Source organism: Ailuropoda melanoleuca, chromosome 8, assembly GCF_002007445.2.
Source record: "Ailuropoda melanoleuca isolate Jingjing chromosome 8, ASM200744v2, whole genome shotgun sequence".
In the NCBI taxonomy this organism is placed as follows: Eukaryota; Metazoa; Chordata; class Mammalia; order Carnivora; family Ursidae; genus Ailuropoda; species Ailuropoda melanoleuca.
Genome location: NC_048225.1, coordinates 26,914,673 through 26,935,940, shown reverse-complemented (window position 1 = coordinate 26,935,940; position 21,268 = coordinate 26,914,673). Strand labels below are relative to the sequence as shown.

The 21,268-nt window shown below is 45.2% G+C and overlaps 1 protein-coding gene across 6 annotated transcripts in view; it reads right to left on the bottom strand.

Moving 5' to 3' along the window:
- Positions 1–21,268, bottom strand: part of NTM (neurotrimin) — a 965,418-nt gene that overhangs the window by 9,733 nt on the left and 934,417 nt on the right. For 2 of the 6 annotated variants that reach the window (XM_034666097.1, XM_019796936.2), the window contains 5 exons: positions 16,777–16,911; positions 14,714–14,834; positions 9,946–10,097; positions 6,748–6,783; positions 1,335–1,367 (listed from right to left, as the gene is read on the bottom strand). In XM_034666097.1, coding sequence (XP_034521988.1) covers positions 1,335–1,367; positions 6,748–6,783; positions 9,946–10,097; positions 14,714–14,834; positions 16,777–16,911 — 477 coding nt within the window. The remainder of the gene's footprint in view (positions 1–1,334; positions 1,368–6,747; positions 6,784–9,945; positions 10,098–14,713; positions 14,835–16,776; positions 16,912–21,268) is intronic. The other 4 variants (XM_034666098.1, XM_034666099.1, XM_034666100.1 and 1 more) reach the window with 3 other exon arrangements.

The following is a 21,268-nucleotide window of genomic DNA, read 5'->3' as shown; positions in this document are numbered from 1 at the left end:
CTGTGTTTTCCTTTCTAAGATTCTACTTAGAGAAAAAAGCAAAAGACCAACGGAATCAAAACAAAACAAAACACTCTGTCCCTACCTTCTGCTTTATCTCAGTTTTCGCTTCCAAACACCCTTCCCCTCTTTTTCTATTTCCAATAAAAGTCACTGAAAGTTCTTACGATTGAGGGAAAGTACACATAGAATTAAAACCGTATCGATTAGGATTTTGGGAAGAGTTCTTGCAGTTGGAACAGTGTCCCAGCCCCTCAAAGACACTCAGGTACGAGATGAGGGTTACTCTTCAGTTCTCATATGTGGAGACTTAGCCTCAGAAGGCTTAAGTGACTTCCCCAAGCTCCCTTGACTTCTGTCTCCAAATACAATTTTCTTTCCACTAACTCAGGGCCGCCACTGTGTGTAACTCACACATCTTCCAAGAACAAGGAGAGAGGAAGTGAGGCTATGGGGCCTGTCCCACCTGGCCACTGTAGAAAGGTGGGGCCCACACAGGCTACCCCCCACCCGCCAACACATGAAAGAATTCAATGAGATGAGGGCCTTTTGTCCAGGCAGGTGTGGGTGCCAGCGTCCTAGGGCAGGCCCCTCTCAGCCTGCTCTGACCAGAGCGGCAGCTCAACCCATCTACCTGGTAACATGGGCCACACAGATGAGGCCTCTGTCCATCATGCAGCCATGCCTCCACTCTGTCTCGGATGCCTTTATTCCCTTTACCTCATTAGATAGCTGTGGAGGCCTAAAGAGACTAATTACCAGGACAGTTAAGGTCCCAGAGAACTGTGATGGGTGTCAATTTATCCATCAGAAATATCCAGTGGGAATGAAAGCTTCAAATAAGACGTGTTTTATTTGTAGCCAAGAGACTCACCCAAGAACCTCCCTCTTCCTTCCATGTTCCCCTCCCTCCCACCACTTCCCTTCCAGCTCCAAGTTAGAAAGAGAGAAAGAGAGAACAGGGTAAGCAAAGGACAGCATGCAAGGCCAAGGTCTAAGATCATTGCAGTAGAGCATCTGTGTGTGAGGAGAGGCCGGCCTGGTATGGAGCAGCCAAGACGTGGAGCTATTCTGGGCCCTGGCAGGTGCTCATTAGTGCTGCCAGCAAACAGCAGTTAGACGTCTATGGGCGGAAGCTACCCAGGGGGAATGGCAGGTCCTTAGAGACAGGTTAATCGAGATTGGCACAGAGATGGTCCAAGGTCAGGGAAGGATCCCACTGGGCTGCTCCCTGAGGGGTTAGCTCAGAAGAGAAGGCATCTGGGAAGAAGGTGAAAAGTTTTGGATACCCATCCCCTACCCAGGCAGAGCTGCCTGGGAAGAAATATACCAACCTTTCCAAGGGGTCAGAGCTGTAGTTTTCACTTCTAAAAAAAATTAAAAACAAACCACTGTTAAGGTAGAAAGCAGTCAGAGGCATTTGCTTTGCCCTTGGCTCTTGCTATCCTGACCACAGCCCAGCTCTCACACGTGCCTCCCTCCACTTTGCTGGGAAGTCAGTTGCCACAGGGTGGAGTGGGGAGGGGGTTGGGAACAGGATATGAACGATGGTCAGATTGGATCATTGATCCAATGAGAGCCAACACATCCATCTGATTGTAGCCGGAGACTCAGCTCACCTTGCAGCCTGAGGCCCCAAGCCAATAAATACTTCTTTGTACAACGTTCTTTCTTTGGCCACCAGACTATCCCCTAATTAGTTGACATGTGGAGGCCTTAAGTGTAAAATGGACTGATAACACATGGATTATACTACAGCAATCTGAACATAGGCGCCCGTGCTACATTTGAGATATAAAACTTTGGCATATATCTACGTGTTTTACAAACCCTGTGTCAGAGGGCCCAGACCTGTGATGCCTGACCTCCCTGCATGAGTCAGACCATAGCAGGCGGGTCCAGAGGGGTAACCTTGGGCAGTAAGACCCGCGCCTATGGGGCTATACTTGCACTTGCTAAGTAAGACCTGCCCGTGGAAATGTACTGGGATGCCAGCTCTTCTCTGATGATTAGACCACGAAAGAACCACATTTCACCAACTCAAACCTTAGAACAATCCACAGAGCCTTTCCTGCTAATAGCAGATGTCCTGAGTGGCCGGAAGTGGTCCAGTCTGAAATATTGTACTTCCCACTTTAACTAAGGGTCTCTGCAGTTGTTCAGCCTGGATACAGAGAGGTTGCAAATCCTTTCACAATGTGTTTGTGTATCAAATCAACATGATTACACTTTAAATATACTCTTATTTGTCAATTATACCTCAATGAAGTAAAAAAAAATGCATGAAATTCTTTGCATCAAAGTGATACCACTCTCTGTGCAAAGGTCCTTGCATATAGAAGGAAAGATAACCTAGATATAATTCAACCTAACCTAAACTAAAATATCTGACCAACCTGAGATAAATACACATGTATGCTTTCAAGCTCTCTATCTATTCTTTCAGGGCACTGAGATATGATATCCCTCTTGACCAAAGTGGACATAGCAACTCAGGGAAGCCACTCTGAAAAAGATGTAAGGAGAGATGTATGACCAAAGATCAAAGGCATGATTCACAGAAGATCTGATGTCAAGTCGAGGTGGTAGAGAAAAGCCAGGAGTGCTGGCGCCATGTTGTCTGTGCATGTAGTGAGGACAGTCCCTTGGGGTGATTGCTGGGGCCTCAAGACCCACCCAGAAGCAGAGGTGGGGCTATTTTCATGAAGTGTCTCACTCAGATACGACTGACTTGAGTCCCTCTGTACCAAGAAGAAGGGTGGCTATCAGGAGGGAAGATGACGAGGGACTGGTGGAGCAATAAATTAGTCCTAGGCCTTCAACCCCACAAGCAGTGCAAATGTAGGGTACATTTGGGGGAGGGCTGCCATAGACTGCTGGGTGCTGGTTTAGACTCTGCTGGAGGGAGGACACGGGGGAGGGTTCTACTTGGTAGTTTGGTTTGCTAGAACCATCAGAAAGAGAAATGAATTGAAAGCATAAGTTTCCATAGTGATCTAGATACCAGTTGTGATTTTCTGTAAGGTAAAGATCAACTTCAGCTGAACTGTCCCCATCTAGCTACTCTTTTCCCTGAATCTCTAACACACACTCCTTGAATGAAGGTCGGTAATCTTCAGTGTCCACCTTGGCAAAGGACTATTTGACATTGATCTTAAGCTAGAATGTATCCTTGAGCTTTGCCAGGTAGCGATGTTTCGAAACTTCTAATTAACTGAAATGTCCTTCCGTGCCCTTTACATCTCACCACAATGAGGGGGGGAAATGTAGCCAAGATAGTCTTTGTATTTACCCTGATGCTGCACTCCATCCCACTGGCTTTGACTTGGTACCAAGGAGAGAGGCAGAAATGTTAACATGTTTTCTGTATCATGTTCGAGATGGTATCACTGTTGCACCAGTTTGAAGAAGTGTGGGCCTTGTTTGAGCCTTCAGAGCGAGTGCTAGCCACCCATAAGCTCATGTTTCTGAGTTCATTCTTGGCTATCAAGAAAACAAACAATCCCTGACAATCCAAGCATGCATTTTCCTTGCCAAGAGCTTGACTGGAATTTGTGATTTTTTGTTGTTGTTGTTGCTATATTAATGAGAAGCCAGGTAAAACTGGATAAAATATTCAAAATAAAGAAAGAATGAAAGAAAAGAGAAGAAGAAAAAAAAAGAAAAAGAAAAAAGAAGCACTCCCCTCAAGACTCTAAGTCAATACCCCCGGTCAATTCATAACGTGATCTTTTTGCCACCAAAGCCAATGCTTGCGGCTAAATCTTAGTACCTAGGTAAGCACAGGGCTTCTGTCTGATTCTAGTGGGCAGAAGAGAGCTGGTTGCATGCCAGGATGGGTATATTCACCATCCAGGAAGAGGATGCGAGAATGCCTTTTATACCTTCATTATTTAGACACACGTGTCATAGAAATGCTCACTGCTGGATGGCTGGGCCTAATTAACTACCTTTAATCCTCTGCAGGGAAGAACTGATCCTCTTTCCTGCTGCAATTTTTTCCTTCTGATACACAGAGTTTACTTACTCCCCCATTCTTTAATAAGTTGGTTTGACAGTCACTGTGAGGTTCACAGGCATTAATCAGCCAACCTTTCCCAGCCCACTGATACCATCAAATCTGACTTCATGGCTAGGAGATAAAAGACAAAGGACCGTGGATGGGAAATGAACGGCTACCAAGACGCTGAGTTTGCATTGTGGGCCCCGGCACGCTTGCCTGTGAGGGAACTCGGTGAGGGATGGTGGCCCATCCCCGAGTCCTTATTTATCATGGCAGGAGTCCTGCACCACCAAATAGTAATACGAGAGGGTGACACGCAATCTGTTGTGCTTGCAAAAGGGGAGCAGAGAAATACTTCAAGGGTGGCAGAAAATGCTGAGGAGGAATGAAATTCTCTTATCAGAATCTCTCTAGCTCATCCAGATACTGACTAACAAAATAGCTTAGAACTTCTCTTAAAAGCCATGTGGACCCTGTCTGTGGAAATCATGCATTTGTATAAATCTTGTTTGGTATTTCTGAGATAAGATGAGCATAACTTAGGGGTATTCCCTGAGAAAATAGATAGCTCTCTATTCCGTGGGAGACTAGCAAAGGAGGAGGTAAAAAAAAGAAAGAAAGAAAGAAAGAAAGAAAGAAAGAAAGAAAGAAAGAAAAAAAGAAAGAAAGAAAGAACAGAACGCAGATGAATGGGAGAAATGCCCCAGGTGCAAGGTCTGTTTTCTCTAAGATAATCTTCAGTTATACAAAAGAGTCCAATAGCTATACTGAAGACCACACGAATCCAAATCTTGGCACGTTCCAGATGTCTACAATCTACAACTTCTGGCAATGACCCATTGCCCTGTATTCAGCAAGAAGGATGTGGGGTTGAGAGCAGCCCGAGAAGCTTAGAAGAGAACTGGCATACGGATTCTTTTACCCAAATTCATTGTTACAGCGGAGAGGAGTGAGGCAGGATAGCTTTGTCTCCGCAGGTGAGCCTGGTCATATACTGTCCTGCTCCCGCTCCCATTCTCAGCAGCCGGAAGTGATGTTTGCTTCTGCTATGCTGTGTTATCGTTGAGTCTGGTGTGGGACAATGCCCCCTCCATCAGGTGAGTCCACCTGCAGGGATATACTAACTCCTAAGCAGCCACCGACTATTTTAAAAGCTCTTATTCCCTCTGGAAATAAAGAGCAAAGTGATCAGAATGAGCTCGGTCACTTCTGAAAGCACAGCCTGTAACACCATCTGTCTTCACTCCAGTCCCTCCTGCCTCCCTTTTACCATTTATGGTTCGCTACTTTCCCAACGCTCTTGATTTTAGATCTGTGGATATCGCTGCACCAGGGTTCAATAAACATAAGTTGAATCATAAATTGGACCCGAATGCTTCCATTGACTTCACTTTCACTTTTTACTCCTTTGTTTCATTTTCCTGTTTTTGGTGTATCACTATGGCACCCTACCTCACTAAGGTGAAGAATGCAGCCCTGGATCTTTTTGTGATGAAAGTATTTTTCCTCATCTGTCAAACAGCTTCCCATGCAATTTATCTCTTTCCATCTCCTTCCCCACCTTGCAAGTCTACCGCCAGCCTCTGACGAGTGTTCGGCAGCCAGATGGGAAGGGATGCGGGGGGATGGGTGTGGGGGCAGGTGCGAGGAGAAAGGTCAGCGAATTGGGGTGGCAGGTGGGCAAAGCCTCACAGCTGCCTTCCTGCTGGGCCACCCTATGGTCAGTCCTGTCCTTCAGAGGAGCACAGAACCACACTCGGCATGGGTTCAACTCCACCGCTCGGCCAGGCTCACCGCTGCCCAAACGCTCAGGCACAGTCCTAGTGAACCAGCTCCGCTGGGCTTGTGGACCTTCGTGAGTCACTTACGGGAGGCTAGTGGGCTTTGAGGAAGTCGAAAGGTGGTGCAAACATGAGCAGGAGAGGTAGCAGCTGTATATGGGGAAGGGCTTGAAGTGGAATAGGACATAAGGGGCTGGGGAGAAGAGCTCTGATGCTCTGACGTGGCACCGAGGGAAATTCCTGCCTTTCAGTCTGCATCTGGAGATTGGACTGGAATGATTAAAAATGCACCTGGCAGTTTCCAAAGCCGTTGTACTATGTAGTTTCAGCTGAATGTTGGAACAACTCTAAGGTAGATAAGGCAGATCAATTCTATTTTATAGAAAAGGAAATTGAGTCTCAATAACGTTTAGCGACTTGCTCAAGAGCACAGAACTGCTAAATGTCAGGCTCTGAACCGGACCTCAGTGGCATCCCACTCCAGGTCACTGCTTGCAGATTGTCATGTGTGCTGCGCCCTGCCTCCCTGCCTTTCTTAGAGAACCTTGCTTTGAACCAGCGGATACATTTTAGGGAATGCTTAAATCTTCATGCACACAATGTTGCTCAGGGCCCATTGATAGGGTTCTTGCTCTGAAAACTGTTCGGTGGGTTGGACTGTCTTCCTACTGGTTCAGACTCATGCTCTCTACCTTTGGCCTTTACACAGATCTCGAGGCTTTGCAAAGTTAATGGTGTTTCTTTTCTTTTCCCCCACCTGGCCCTTCAGGGGAAGTGTGGGCAAGGTGTGAGCAGAGACAGGAGAGCTACCCTTGGAGCTCCAACTGCTCCAGTGACTGCCCTAGCTTTGGCGACCATCCTCTAAGCAACCTCACAGAGAGTAATGCGGGGTGGGGGAGGGGGAAGGGGGGCTCTGAGGAAAAGGAGAGGGGAGAAAAACCATAAAGCAAGGGGGATACTGACCTTGCAACAAAGTTGAGCTTGTAGGCTCATTTAGTTCTAAATCGGGTGAGGGACATACAGGAGAGAAAAATGAAAACAAAGACATTTATTATATACAGCTGCTATATATTTGTCATATATAGTTTGTATACTGCCTTTCACATACAGTTCTGGGGGAATGGATAAATAAAGGAAGACACAAAAACCAAAGGTGGTAGGACAAGATGCAGCATGAGAAACACTAACGTGCCTTATGTTTCCATCCTTGGACGTGATGGTTGGAAAGTGAGGGAGCCGGCCCCTCCTATATTTCCCAGAGCTGTGCTGAGCTGGGGGACTGAGCTGGTAGCAAAGGACCAAGGTCCCTTTCCAGATGAGGTTTCTGTCCCACATCTTACCCCCATTGTCTCACTTTGGGAGATCAAGTTCAGGAATTTCTGGTCCCATGGCACCACAGTAGGAACAAGATAGCCCCAAGAACCACCATGATTCAGCGTTCTGGGGGCCCTGCAATCCCCGCGGTCTTAGGGAGCAGGTGCTCAGGACACTATTGGTTCATGATGGGAAGGATAACCCTGCTCCATTTGGATACGGCCATGATGGAGCCTCCCTGCGCGGCATTCCTCACTTTCCGACTTTCAGGTCACGTGATGAGGGCACACGGTTTGTATGAAAGTTGGTGGCAAAATGGTGATAATGCAGCTGGCTTGCCATGATGCTATAGGACAATGGACTGCATCACAAAGTTCACGGATTTGTGTAACACAAATGCCGCTTTCCCATCGCCCCAGTCTGCTTGATGGGTCTGGGCTCAGGGTCTGCTGATAATGTGAGATGACATGGACGCCTCTGGGATAAGTTTGTATTTGTGATTGGTGGTGGGCCTCCATTTGACTTTTGGGGCTGCCGTGTCTGGACTAAATCTCGGCAAGAGCCAATGGGGTGGAAACACCCACCTTGCACATTAATGACATTTGGCTAGTTCCTCAGGACTATGTCAGCCACGGGCATTTCGGTGATGGGCTCCTCACAGATGGTCTCTCATTTGAGGTGAAAATTGCTTTCTGTTGGATTAAATTTGGAAAATGCTCCATGCTTTTTCTCCCTCTTAGAGACTCAGCATGTAAAGAAAAGCTCGGAGATTTCCACATTAAAGAACATTCCCACGTGTACCCCATTAATCTTGGTTGACCCAGTCTTTCTAAACTTATCTGAATACATACTATCGTTTTTCCATGTTTTGTTTTGTTTTGTTTTGTTTTGTTTTAGAGAATCCTGGACTCCAGAGAGCTGGCAATTGGAGGAGCATCTCAATGGCACACAGGGTGAATACAGACAGACCGACAGTGGGGAGGCAAAGGTTCTAATTGCGACACAGGGGTCTGCCGAGAAGAGCAGATTTATGGCACATGCCTCACTGCATTCCTTGTCACAAACGCCAGCTATTTCACTCTCAAAGTTTGCGCCTTCTCCCTGTTCTCATCTTCAGATGGCTTAAGGGGAAGAGGCCAGGGAATTAGAGAGTAGTGATAAAGCCAATTGCAAAACCATGTCATGCATCTAAATCAGAAGAGCGAGGAGGTCCAAGGAGGAGGAAGACTGGGATGAGTGCTGCTGTGGGAGGAGGGCAGGCCTGGGGAGGAGTGGACGGCACGGCTAGGAGAGCCTCAGGTTTTCAAGGCCAGGGAAGGAGGGGTCTGTTCCTTTATGATTCTGGCCCTTCTGTTTCTGCAGACAGACACCTGCCAGAAAGCCAGAAAGGCCTGACAAATGTGAGGGGCAATTATGACTATCCCTGTGTGAGAGATGTCAGACAGATCAATCACTCTAATCACAGCTCTGCCCATTCTGAGCTACCAGCTCTGGGATCAAGGGCAGCCTTCCCCTTCCCAGCCCCTTGGATAAAGCTGGGTTTTGTTTTATGTGCTGGATAGAAGGGGGGCCGAATGTGATTTGGAAGCCGAGATGGGACAATGGAGCCGTACAGGCAGGTTATTCGGGGCAGGCCGGATGCAATGTGCTGTGGAGGGATGTGGTAGGGGCTGGGGGCGAGGGTGAGGTAATTGAAGCTGTGGGGTTTTCCAGGAGTTCTCAGAGTAAAAAGAATGTATGTTCTTGCTAATTATCTGCTAACTTCCTTGCTTTCCCTCACCATCATATTCAAGGCTGCTTGCTACCATGGGAGACTAGGGGAATGCATTTGAAAAATTCCAAGCTACCTGAGCTTGTGAGGGTATGGAGGAATTTTCCCTCAAAAGCAACCAGAAACTCACCCTGCGGCCTGCAGGGTGAATCTGAATCTACCAAGGGATGCAAGTCACCCCCGGATACCTGGAGTCCTGGCGGATGACACAGGCCTACATATCAGCTCACTTCCGAGCGTGGTTGTTCGAGACATCCGGGGTCTGCAAGGAGTTTGTCTGTTTGCTTTCTTTAATTGCTTCCGGCACCAATATAGATGCCAGATAAGTAAGGAAGGAAGCGCAGTTTGCTGTGCCCATATCAGTCCTTCGATAAACCGTTGTTTAATGAATGAATGCATGAATGACTATGTGACTTCTGTCAGGATGGTGGCTTGGTTGAACAAAGATATCTTAATCCAGTCAGACAACACCCTTTGGCACAAATGAAGAGCTGGGGAAATCCTCATTTCCTTTGTGAATTCTCCCTCCGAGGCTAATATTCAGGACCCCGAGGCCCATGATTCCACTTTTACAAATAGAATCCAGTTTCTCCTATGTCCCAACAGCCAGGAAAAGGTTCAGAAATGGTAACATTTTACATGGCTCTAGTGAACAAAGTACTGAAATAGTAAATGTTCCTCTCCGAGCGCTTTGCTATTATTCCCAGTTAGAAGCCCTCCCCCCCCCACCCCGCCATCCCTAGTCAGCTGAGGAGCTCTTGAAGAGAAAAAAATTAAATGTCCCTTCATCATCCCAACATCCTTTCCTCCTGCCTTGGGGTTTTGCCCACTACAAAATGAAGCATGAACAGTCTTTCTCATTTTTTTTCCTCCTACCAATCCCCATCCATGCACTACCTTTCCCTCTCTCTTTTTCTCTCTCTCTCACTCCCCCTCCTCTCTCCTCTAACTCACCCCTACCCAGCTTCTCCTGATTCTCTTACACTTGCCTCCTCACCCGGGCTGTTCCTTCCAACTCCTTCTGTCCCACAGGACCCTTTCCTGCTTTCACTGCCCAGCTCAGGGCTCAGTCTTACCAAAGAGCGTGATGCTGGCATTGGTGTGGCCCAACTTATTGGAGGCCACACAGGTGTAGTTCCCATAGTCGTGCTCTGAGACATTGAAGAAGATGAGTTTTGAGAGAAAAGGTCTGTTTTCCACTTTGACCCCCTTCTTTCCTTCAACCAGTCTGAGACCAACAAGAGAGAGACAAAAAAGGAGAAAAAAGGAGTTGGTTATATTTTTCTCATAGGAGGAAGACAGACTCTGGAACTAATGATCTTCTTACTGCCCCCTTTTTGACATCATGATGACTACTTTTTCCCCCACTCAACTAATGCAATTCACACATACATAATGACACAAAATTGTATTTCTCTATTTTTTATGCATGTGCCTGGAGACACTCCTGACACTACACAGATATTCACCAAGGTCTCTGAAGGGAGGTGCCTTCAACACGTCCAATGTGCCAACCGTGTGACATTCAGACAGAAGGTGCTCCAAGTGTGGACTTAATTGATGTTGATGATATGGCTAATGAAGATGATAATGATGGAAATCATAAATAATTTTAAAAAACCCTCAATCTTCAAAGAGAAGAACTTGAGAGTTTTGAAAGAACAAAGTGTTTCCAAGGACCTGAGTGATAAATGTTCTCTTATGAACTTGAGGCATTCTACAGATAACATCTTATTTTTGTTGGTGAATAGAATACAAGAATCAGGGATCACTTTTACAGCAGGGTACTCTGAAGGGCTTGGGAGAGGTGGTCTGCCCAGAGTATTATAATAAGTCGGTCTGGGAAGGATCATAGATTCCTTAGAATCTGGCCGTATAGAGTCTATCCATCTCCCTGAGCAATCCATTATGGTAGTCCAATATGCCACAAGGGCTAGCACTGGTGGAGGCCACTAAAGAAAGGCCACAGAGGGTGAGTGGGGAAAACATATATACCTGCTAGGGCCACAGATACCGCTACTGGGCAGACGGAGAGGGTAAGGAGAACACTGCTAGGGGTTGGTGGGGTCATTTCCTCTATTTCAGGATGCTGTCAGCAAAAATTCTTACTGCCATAGCATGTCTACATGGAAATTATGACACCAACCCTCTTCCTTTTAAAAACTCTGGAATGTCCTATTTCAGAGAATGGGCTTTAAGCCAACCTTTTACTTCCCCTGAAATAATTTGTCTCGCTTGCCCAGAAGCTGAGCCTATGCTATGGGAAAGATAAATGTAAGGGGGAAGAATCCTTCTGAATGGAAGATCTCAGAAAACATGGTTCAGGGCTTGTCTGGGGCAGGTTGTGTAGGAAGTAAACAATGTCAAGACACAGGGGACAGGAATTGGGGCCAATGGCTGGTTTCGGAGTCATCAAACTGAAAAAGAAAATATTCAAGGCAGAATGCGAAGTGAAGCCCAGCAAGAAAGACAGTGATGAGAAAATGCTCCATAAACTATAAAATGTTATTCAATATACTATATTTCTGTCGAGTCAGAAATCATGATCTCCTGCCTGTCCCTGGGTCCCAACGTGTTTTTGGCACACAGGACAGCTGCGTTGTCATCACCTGAAGACACTGTCTGTGTAGGACTACAGAACGGTTCTCTCCACCACCCCAACCCGATCAGAAGAGAAAGCCAGGCTCTGGCTTCAGTTCTCCTGCAACATCTGTCTCTTGGGAAGTCAGAAGGCTGGCTGGAGGAACTTGCTTGCATTTCATTATGCAGATTTTCCTCTGGGAGCCTTTCTGTCTCATAAGCTGAGGGCAGTGAACTGGCCTGAGTCCATGGACTTCATTAAAATGTGAGCACTGTATGAACTGAAGGAGGCATCCGGCTGTGATGCCAGACGCCACTGTTATATTTCCAGCTTGTTATGTAGATATTGATCCTCTAGGGGGTGCTGTCCAAAGAAGGCTCTACAAGCCCACCCACCAGGAGGTTTTCCAGAGCTCCTCAAGTGTATTGATCCCATTTGCCATTTTGACGCCATTCCTGGGCTGGGGAGGAAGCCTTCACATCAGATCCAAGCTGTGAATTAGATTTCAGCTCTGCAGTGGGGAGAGACACTTACCCAAAGCAGGTTCCTGCTTGACAGCTCTGAAATGTCTTTAGCTAAAAGCAGGGTGGGGTGGCAAGCAGCGCTTTGCAGCACTTTGCAGCTTCTGGGATGACACACTTGCTGCTTCTCTGTGTGGTCACACATTTCCCCATTCCATAACGCTCCCGGGCTACAGGTTTTTAAGGAACCTGAGGCTTTTCATTGGTTCCTGCCCCCGTGGATGGGTGGCTCTTATAAGTATAGCATCCCATATCCTCTCCCTTTGATTGATGACACACACAGTGGTGCACAGTTGAGTAGTGCTAGGATGCAGACAAAAGAGGCTTCTACAGTAAATTTTGAGAAAACTGCCTGTCCCCGTCATATAGACTCCTTTGATTTGCCTCGGAAGTCTGCTCATGTCCCTGGAAATGGAGCTAGGGCAGAGCTGTTCTTTCCCTCAAGGGGTCCCGTCTGAAGGAGGTTGCCTGCCAGCCTCAGTGGCACAGGAAGGACTCACAGCAACAAGGACCTCGGAGCCAGAGCTGTTCTTGCTGCACTGGGTGGCAGGAGGACAGACAACTCCACTCAGTGGGAGAACACTGGAAATAAATAAATGAGGAGCACATAGAAAGCTGACCAGAATCATTTAAAGGGAGAAAGGAGCCCCCATGAGAAGAGCTTGGACAGCAGAGGAATCAAGGCTGCCTGAGCCAGGGGTGTCTGAAACCCCACTGTGGGCAGGCAATCGGGCTTTCTCTTCCTGGGAGAATAACGCATACACAGCAGCCCCTCTGACGACACCAAGGGTGCAAAGCAGGGCTGTCTTTTCAGTTTTTTCTCACCACTGGCCATTTCTGCCTATGGCTGGCTCTACTTTCCTCCACGTATTTTAAGATCTCACTTTCCCTACTACCCATCACCAGTCTATCCCATTCCCCCACCCCCCTCCCCTCTGAAGCCCTCAGTTTGTTGAGGGTAGTAAGGAGGGCACGTATTGCATGGTGCACTGGGTGTTATACGCAACTAATGAATCATCGAACTTTATCAGAAACCAGGGATGTACTGTATGGTGACTAACATAATATAATAAAAAAAAAAAATCTCACTTTCCCCTACATTTTTGCTTATATCTTTTTTTTCCACCGAGAATTTAAAAAAATAAGATGCATTCAATTAAGCGAAGACTTGGATAATTGAAGGTTCAGGAACTGAGGAACTGGCTGTACAGCTCCATGTTTTTTGTTATTATNCTCACTTTCCCCTACATTTTTGCTTATATCTTTTTATTCCACCGAGAATTTAAAAAAATAAGATGCATTCAATTAGGCGAAGACTTGGATAATTGAAGGTTCAGGAACTGAGGAACTGGCTGTACAGCTCCATGTTTTTTGTTATTATTATTATTATTTTATTTATTTATTTATTTTGGATACTAGACTTTCACCTAGGAGGTTCTTCAATGGGAAGGCGGAGGGAAAAGGGAAACAAGACTTGCAAGAGAAATGCTTATTTACTGGGGAAATGGTACTCCCTTCAGCTTGATTCTGAGTTCTTAGAAGAAGGGGGAAAGCCAGCTTTTTCTTCTTATCTCTTCATGTGTTTGCTTTTCTTCCTTCTGCCTCACATCTTTCATCTCTAAAATGGGCCAGATGAATAGAATACACCTTGCCATGTTGCTGCTAGGCTTTGTACTTCAAGATGGAAAAGCACTGTTTCTCATTTGGAAGGATTATGATCAGACGCGGTGAAGCTTACAATGGAGTCACGTGATTCCGAGACTGGGAGAGATTTTGGTGTCCGACCCGACCTCATAAAGAAGGGCACCCAAGGCATGCTGGAGATGTTCTAAGTAGTGCGGGCAACAGTTGGGTCACTGCTGGCCTGGACCCACTCCGTGTTCCCCTTCTCGCAATCCCCCTTGGGCTGTTTTTCTTCCCAGCTTCTCAGCCCCTGGAATGCCTTCCTCTTCCCAGCCATATGCACCTCGGACAGTGTTGCGTCACCCCCTCCCCATTTTTATCAAAGCATTTGGAGCATAGACAGCTCTTGCACATTTATTCGTTGTTCATCCACCTTAAAATAGCTCTTTGATCACAGTAATTGTCATGTTGCTGGGCTGTTTTGAGCCGCTGAACCTTGTGCTAACTCGCCATTTGATAACTCCTCGCAATGACAATCTCCCCTGAATCACAACAGATATCCCGATGATGGCTGCAACAATGAGAGGGAAGGGAATAGCCGCCTTTCTTTTCTTTTACCTTGAAAGAACAACCCGGGCACAAAGGTAGGGCTAAATCCGGTCACCGACTCTTTTATCCACCACCACCAAGGGTATCCGGAACTGAACTGGAAACCCACTAACTTGTTAGCCACTCCCAGAGCCCTGTGAACATTCCCAGCTTCTTAATGCAAGCCTGAGAGTGTGTTAAAAATAGCTTCAGGCAGAACACATTATTTTCTTGCCCTATAAAAAAATTCACAGGCCTTGCAATGCTTCTGGTGGCCCTTGAGATTTTGCTTTCCTAAAAAACATGTTTTCTTTCAAGCCCGTCGATTGGCGGGGGCTAACTCTGCATGGAAACATTAAAAACAGAACTGGAAATCATGAATAATCAGAAAATATCCCCTCCCCAACCTTTGTTAGCTAGTTGGAACTCGAAGAAGACTGTTCAGAGATTCATGTGTAAACATCTGGAAACAGAAAGCTGGAAAAACTTTCTTCTCCTTGGGGGCAGAGGGAGTAAGGAGGGAGTCTTTACCTTTTGTCATCCTTGTACCACTGGAATTCTGCGGAGGGAACAGCTGAGGCCTCACACTGCAGTGTTCCCTTCTGTCCCACGGGGACGCCTGTCCCCTTAGCTTCTGAAATGTACGGCGGGTCTGCAGAGAGAAGGTGTGCTGTAGCATTTTAAAACGCATCCTAAAACGGGTCAGGTTGCCTCATTCACTGGTTTTGGTGTTTACTCCCTGCTCTACCTCTGCTTGCTCGAGCTGATAAATTGATACAGGAATTGAGCCTGGGAGTGAGACCATTCAACACGGTGCTAAGGAAAAGCTTGTCTTCCTAGCATGTATGGCTGCTGTTTCCCTCTGTGCAGAGGTGGAATGACCAGGTATTGAGGCATATTTCCTGTTTAAACTTCTTAACTTTCCTAGGAGAGTGCCAGCCCATCAACCCTACACTCCTTTAATCAGCCTTATAGAATTTCTGCACGCCGGGTTCTTGTCAGAGTCTGTAACCTCGAACCATTCAATTCCCATCAAAAACTCAGTTGCAAGAAATAATATTCATGGAGAATTGCCTGAAGCATAGACAGATCAGTCATTCTTCCAGGCATCCTAAAATGGATCCCCAAATCCAGCCAGACCGAACTAGACCTATAAAGTTGGCCTGTGTTCATTTGAAGTCTTTACCTAACCACCCTTGGCAATTCCAACAGTTTGCATTGAAGTACATTACGAAAAGCAGCCATAATAAACTTGGCATTCTATTTATTGCAGATGTTGTTGACTATATCTCAAAGTGACCTATTTGTGGAGACACTAAAGAGAAATTTCTCTGGGGTCTCAGTACCAGGAAAAGCAGTGTTTCTCCCAGGCAACGGGTTTCCTTTCATCTTAGGGACATAAACCTTAAAGCAGATGATGTCTCCCCGCTTTGATTCCACAACTCAAAGCCAAATTCTGCACCTGCATCTACCCTCCTTGAGGTATATATTTCCTGTGTTCATCTATCCCTAGCTTTCACTTATTGTCCTAAAGAGGTTTTCCTTCTGTGCACATCCCCTTACTTTCCAGGTTAATTTTTATTAACTGCAAGTCATTTCAAATCCCTTTAAAAAAAATCGGTAGTACACATTTTTGGTATTAAAAACGGTAGCATTGTTGTACCTATTTCCTTGCTTCTTAAAGTGCTGGGCATTAAGTAGGTTCAAATTATAACAGAAAGCAAAATATTAAAGAATGAATAATCACCAAGGCACAATATTCTTCCCACACCTCCACCCCCAAGTTTTGAAAGGGAAAGGCTTCTTGTCTGCTGGTTTAGTTCTTGGGTTCTATCCTGTTGTAAGACTTCCTGAAATAAGCACAGCAGAGAAAACTTTCAAAATGTCATACAGAACTGAGTCAATGTATACTATAAGGAATCAAGAGGAGAGAGCATGAGAGACAGGTGGGAAAGAAGCTCAATGTCAGAGAGAATCTGGGTGGCTGATAAGAGAAAATGAGGGGTCTAGAGCAGCGCCTTCCAAACTTTCTGGATTCTGTACCTCTGTTATTCAAAATCAGGTTTTGAGATACATCCTCTAATATGCGTATGTTTATTTATATTTAAATTATGAATGTGTACTTTGTACATCAACATATGTGATCACAAAAGTATGAGATCACATAAGTATACCATAAATATGTACCATAAATTTCCATAAATATATCATAAATTTCCTTTATACACCTGGTATTTTGTTCCCCACTATGGACATGACTGGGCTAAAGACGGAGGAGCTAGGAAACAGTACGAGCAAAGTATGGGAAAAATTGGGATTCGAAGATGCATTTCTATAAATTATGCATCAAAGGCCATTTGATGATCTTCCAGGAACATAAGTCAAGTTTGGGATTATATTAAATTACTTTCAGCTGCATTTTTTTTTAAACTAGAATTTGGAATTGTTTCTCTTGAAAGCAGAGAATGGACAATGCTATGGCACTATTTCCCATCCTGAGTCAGCAGCTGGCTCTGTGATCCAGCTCTTCGCTGTGGCCATGACAGCAGCCAGGCTCACGCACACACGGGGTGGAGGTTCCTGAGACCACTTACAGTTCACGGTGACCTTTACTCTCCGGACCACTGGTGCAGCCACATCATTGGAGGCACTGCACTCATAGTCCCCCGACTGCTCCCGCGTGATGCCCTGGATTTCCAGGTATTCGTCTTCACTCACAAAGCCCACGGCTGCAGGAGGAGGTATGGTGAGAAGGAAAACAAAACAAAACACCAAAGGTATAAACTTAGAAAACAAAGTATAAAATGGTTATGTCTGCAGCGAATTGTGCCATTTCCAAGTTTCGATTCTTGGGAACGATGCCCATTTTCCTTCCCCCACTCCCAGCCCTTCTAGTGCTTCCATCATTAACTTTCCTTTAATTCCCCAGTGGACCAGCTGAAATGTTTGTGCCCCTACCTAGGCTGAACACAGAGCCTGGAGAATTACTGGTCCTCGATAAGTGGTTTATAATTTTGACATTTACACTGCCCAAATCTTACCAAGCAGTGGGGCTCTGGGATCTAAGTTAGGCACCATAGGTGAATATTAACTCTTTCTGACTTCAGGATATCATTAAGGCTGAACCTTGAAATCTAGGGCTGATCACTGCATCCTAGACCATGAGTTAATTAAAAACATCACACCAGCAGTTACACACACACACACACACACACACACGCCACGAAAGGCAGTGGAGACACTGACAAAATAAACCTAAACTCTTGCTTTTAGATTTAGACACTCAATAAGATAAGCAAAGAACAGTTTCCTAAACTTTGATCTGCTAGAGCTCTCGTGTAGGCGATCCGGAAGACAAGCCAACAACAAGGACACCACACTTTCACACAGATATGGAAGAAAGTCAAGAGCAAGAAGAAACAGCGGCAAATCTTATCCTGTCATATCGCCAGGCTGAGACGCAGTTTCTCTGTTGAAACATTATGAATAATAATAACAACCCTCTACCTACCGGCTTCCTACCTGAGCACTGGCCATGGGCATTGGCTTATGGAAGCCATAAGGTTAAAGCCGAGAAGACTGATTTCACAGTCCTCTCCCTTGGTCACGGTCAACTTTAGCCTACTTGCAGAAAGGCGAGGGAGAACAAAAAGAACTGCTCACATCCCAGCATTATTCTGCCTTCTCTGTTAAGTAAAGAGAGTTAGAGTGATGATATATATTTATCATGTAAACTGGGACACTTTTAAGAGTAAAAGGGGGACTAGTAATAGTTACTCTGGGACAGTAAGCATAAGTTGAGACTAGACTGTCCCTGGCAACGGAGAGACATTTCGCAGGCATGTGGTACATACAGTTCAGTTACCTCCACGGGGTTGTTTGGGGTAACAAATGAAAATGTATATATACACGAAAGCGATCTAAAAACACTCACTCTCATGCTGCACACCTTTTGCTTTAGGAAGTAAGCCTGTGACCTGCTGGGAAGCACAGACTCAGGCGGGAGTGAAACTATTTTATCATGAGTGGCCCACATGAGTAAAGGAAAGAGAGGAGCGTTTCTCTCTGGGTGATAAGACCCCTCCATAATGCCACAGGGAACTGCTGATCCAAAGCAGGAAAATGGCAACAGTAACACACTAATATAATACAAAGAACGATAGACACGGTATTTAAAGTTACCATTGCATTCGTTCTGTGACATTGCTAAGGCCACCATCTTTATCAAGATAACAATAGAAATAACAATGACAGCAATTAGAAAAGGACTATCTGGTACAGAAGGGCCACTACCTGCCCACCACTGCCACCGTTCCTTGCTCGTGAGAGTCTGTGCCACCATCCAGTAACAAGCCCAACCTGAGCATTTCCTCACACATGTTCATGTCACCTGGAACCCACACTGTATATGGGTGGACACTCTCTTGCCTCTACTAACTACGGAAGAGTGAAAGAAGAGTCTGTACGTGTTACAGCAAGCAGCCCAAATTCACAAGAATCAGGAACACATTAATAAGTAGAAAACAGGGCCCAAAAGTCCAGGCTATGGGGAGAGGACCATCAGTATTAACCCTCCAGAGACTGACAGTCCCAACCGGTGAGACATCTCTAATGATCAAAAGTAGCTTTTTTGCTGTTGTTTTGTAAGCATCTTTAGGGGGAGAAGTACTAGCCTTGATTTGAGGAAGACTGGAGAAAATAAGAAGGGAAGGTTTACACAAAGAAGTTGTGATCCCTTCTGTGTTGTCATTGTTTATTTTCTACCAACCTCAAGCCTACATTTGTCAGATCTTTCCCGGCTAGAATGCTATAATTACTGTGCAAAGCATCTCGGAGACCAGTGTCACACTTAATATTCCCATTAATATTAAATGGTAGTCCTTGGTACATATGTGTGGCAATTGGTGTCATATTTTAATTAGGCTTGCCCTACACCATCTGAAATTAATAATAGCTCGAATTACCGATGTAATTTATAAATTAACAGTGCCGTAGCATTAGGAAATAAATTAGCTCTGGACAGCTGTTTCTGGACTGAGCTCCAGTGTCAGAGCAGTGATTGGTAGGACCTCATATCTCCTGGGAGGCTTTGTACTATACCACCAAAGCAAGAAAACTAAAGGACACAGGGGTCTCTGCATCTCTTGTCATTGCCTCCAACTAGAGGCCATGACTTCACTTTAATTTCACCATCCAAATGGTGGTAATTTCACCACAGCAAGATTTACAAGGACCCAGCTTGGATGAGCTTGTTATATGGACGTCCAGATAAGAAGCAAGTCCGAGGGCTTACAGACTCAAATGCAAGCACATAAATGCTAGGGTGATCACAGTCATAAATTCAAGTGGGGACACGTATATTAGTGTATGTGTAATTTTGTACATGGATATCAGGCAATCTTATGTAGGAAACGAAGTTGGATGGCTTAAGATTTGGGGAAGCCGTATGTTCTCCATCGATCCAGATTTCTATTACCAGAGGGAAGGGATTTACACTTAAGTCATTCCGCAAAAAGCAATGAGGCTTAATTTTGCTATCATATGGTCTCCAGACCAAATGTAGAATTATAGAAAAACCACAAAGACTCTACTGCTCGCCAATTGTTACATGTCTACCTTCTGATTAAATTAATTGGGTCTACCTTCCGATTAAATTGGGTAAGGCATATGAAAAGTAATTCATAGAGTAAAATGCTTTATACATTGTAGGTTTCATTGTTATTATTTTCCCCTTTATCCTCACATACTTTTTTTCTGTAGGAGAATCATGTATAGCAAAAACAGAGAGAAAAATATCAGTAATGTAACAAATTAAACTCCGAACCACCAGAAATGAAATTCCTGTAGTCGCTGCTTAAAACAAATGAAGAATTAAATAACAACAACAAAAAAAACACCCCTAAACTGAAATTTACAGAGTTGATGACTGAATTTATAGAGTTAATGATTCAAGGAGAGTTTTCTTTGAAACCGCAATTATGCTGGGGCTGTAAATGATCAATGCTTTATCACTCATATGAGGAACTTACAAAGAATATTGGGGGAAAAAACAGATAAGCAGAGCATACTTTCAACTGCATTTAAAGTGCTAAAGGAAGTTCTTGGTTAAGAGCTACCAGTAGGGAAAGGAGCAAATCACTTGATAAAATCCTACGAAAAGAAACCCTTCATGGTCAATAACTTCTCATTTGTTAAGTCTTTCTTTTCTAAAAAAAACCACAACCCTCAGTGGAAATGACACGTTCATCTTCCTAAAATACCCCCTCCGTCACGTCACATCTCTCCAGACACCGGAAATGGCTCCCTATTTTCTGTAACATCAAACACAAACTCCACTGCCTTGTGGAGCAAGGAGCCCGATCTACTACTCGCGGTGGTTCATTTCGCACCTGTGTCATGAGGAAGGCAACAGGTCATCCTGGGAAAAAGGAAATGCTTGGCATCAGACAAACCCAATCCTCTACTTGAAGCTTCCTGAGGAGTGGACTTATGTGACTCCTCTGGGCCAACATCCCTTCCTCTCTACAACTCCGTTAGAATAAAGTTACCGACCTCTAGCGGTGATTTGAGGAGGGAATGCACCTGCCATGCGGTTGGCACAGTGAAAGGCACGTGGTAAACTTTTGCAGGTGTTAGCACTGTCACCACTGTTGTCCCTGCCACAGCTTCCAAGCCAGGCCCTGCTATTTTTCATCTTGGACACACACCATCGTTCCTTTTGCACATATTGCATCTATCGCTCAGAGACCTATGTTCTTTCTGTCACCGAGGCAGGAAACCACCTGGCTTTCAAATCCCAATTCTTCCCTGAAAACTCCCTGCTATGCATTGAATTGTGTCCCCCAAAAGATCTGCTGAGGCCCTGATCGTTAGCACTGCACAGTGTGGCCTTATTTGGATACAGAGACTTTATCGAGGTAATCAAATTAAAATGAGGTATTAGGGTGGGCCTTAATGCAGTGTGACTGGTATCTTTATAAAAAGGAGAAATTTGGACACAGACAGGCACAGAGGGAAGACCGTGTGAAGACACACAGGGAGAAGATGGCCATGCGACCACAGTTATGCCTCTATAAGCCAAGGAAA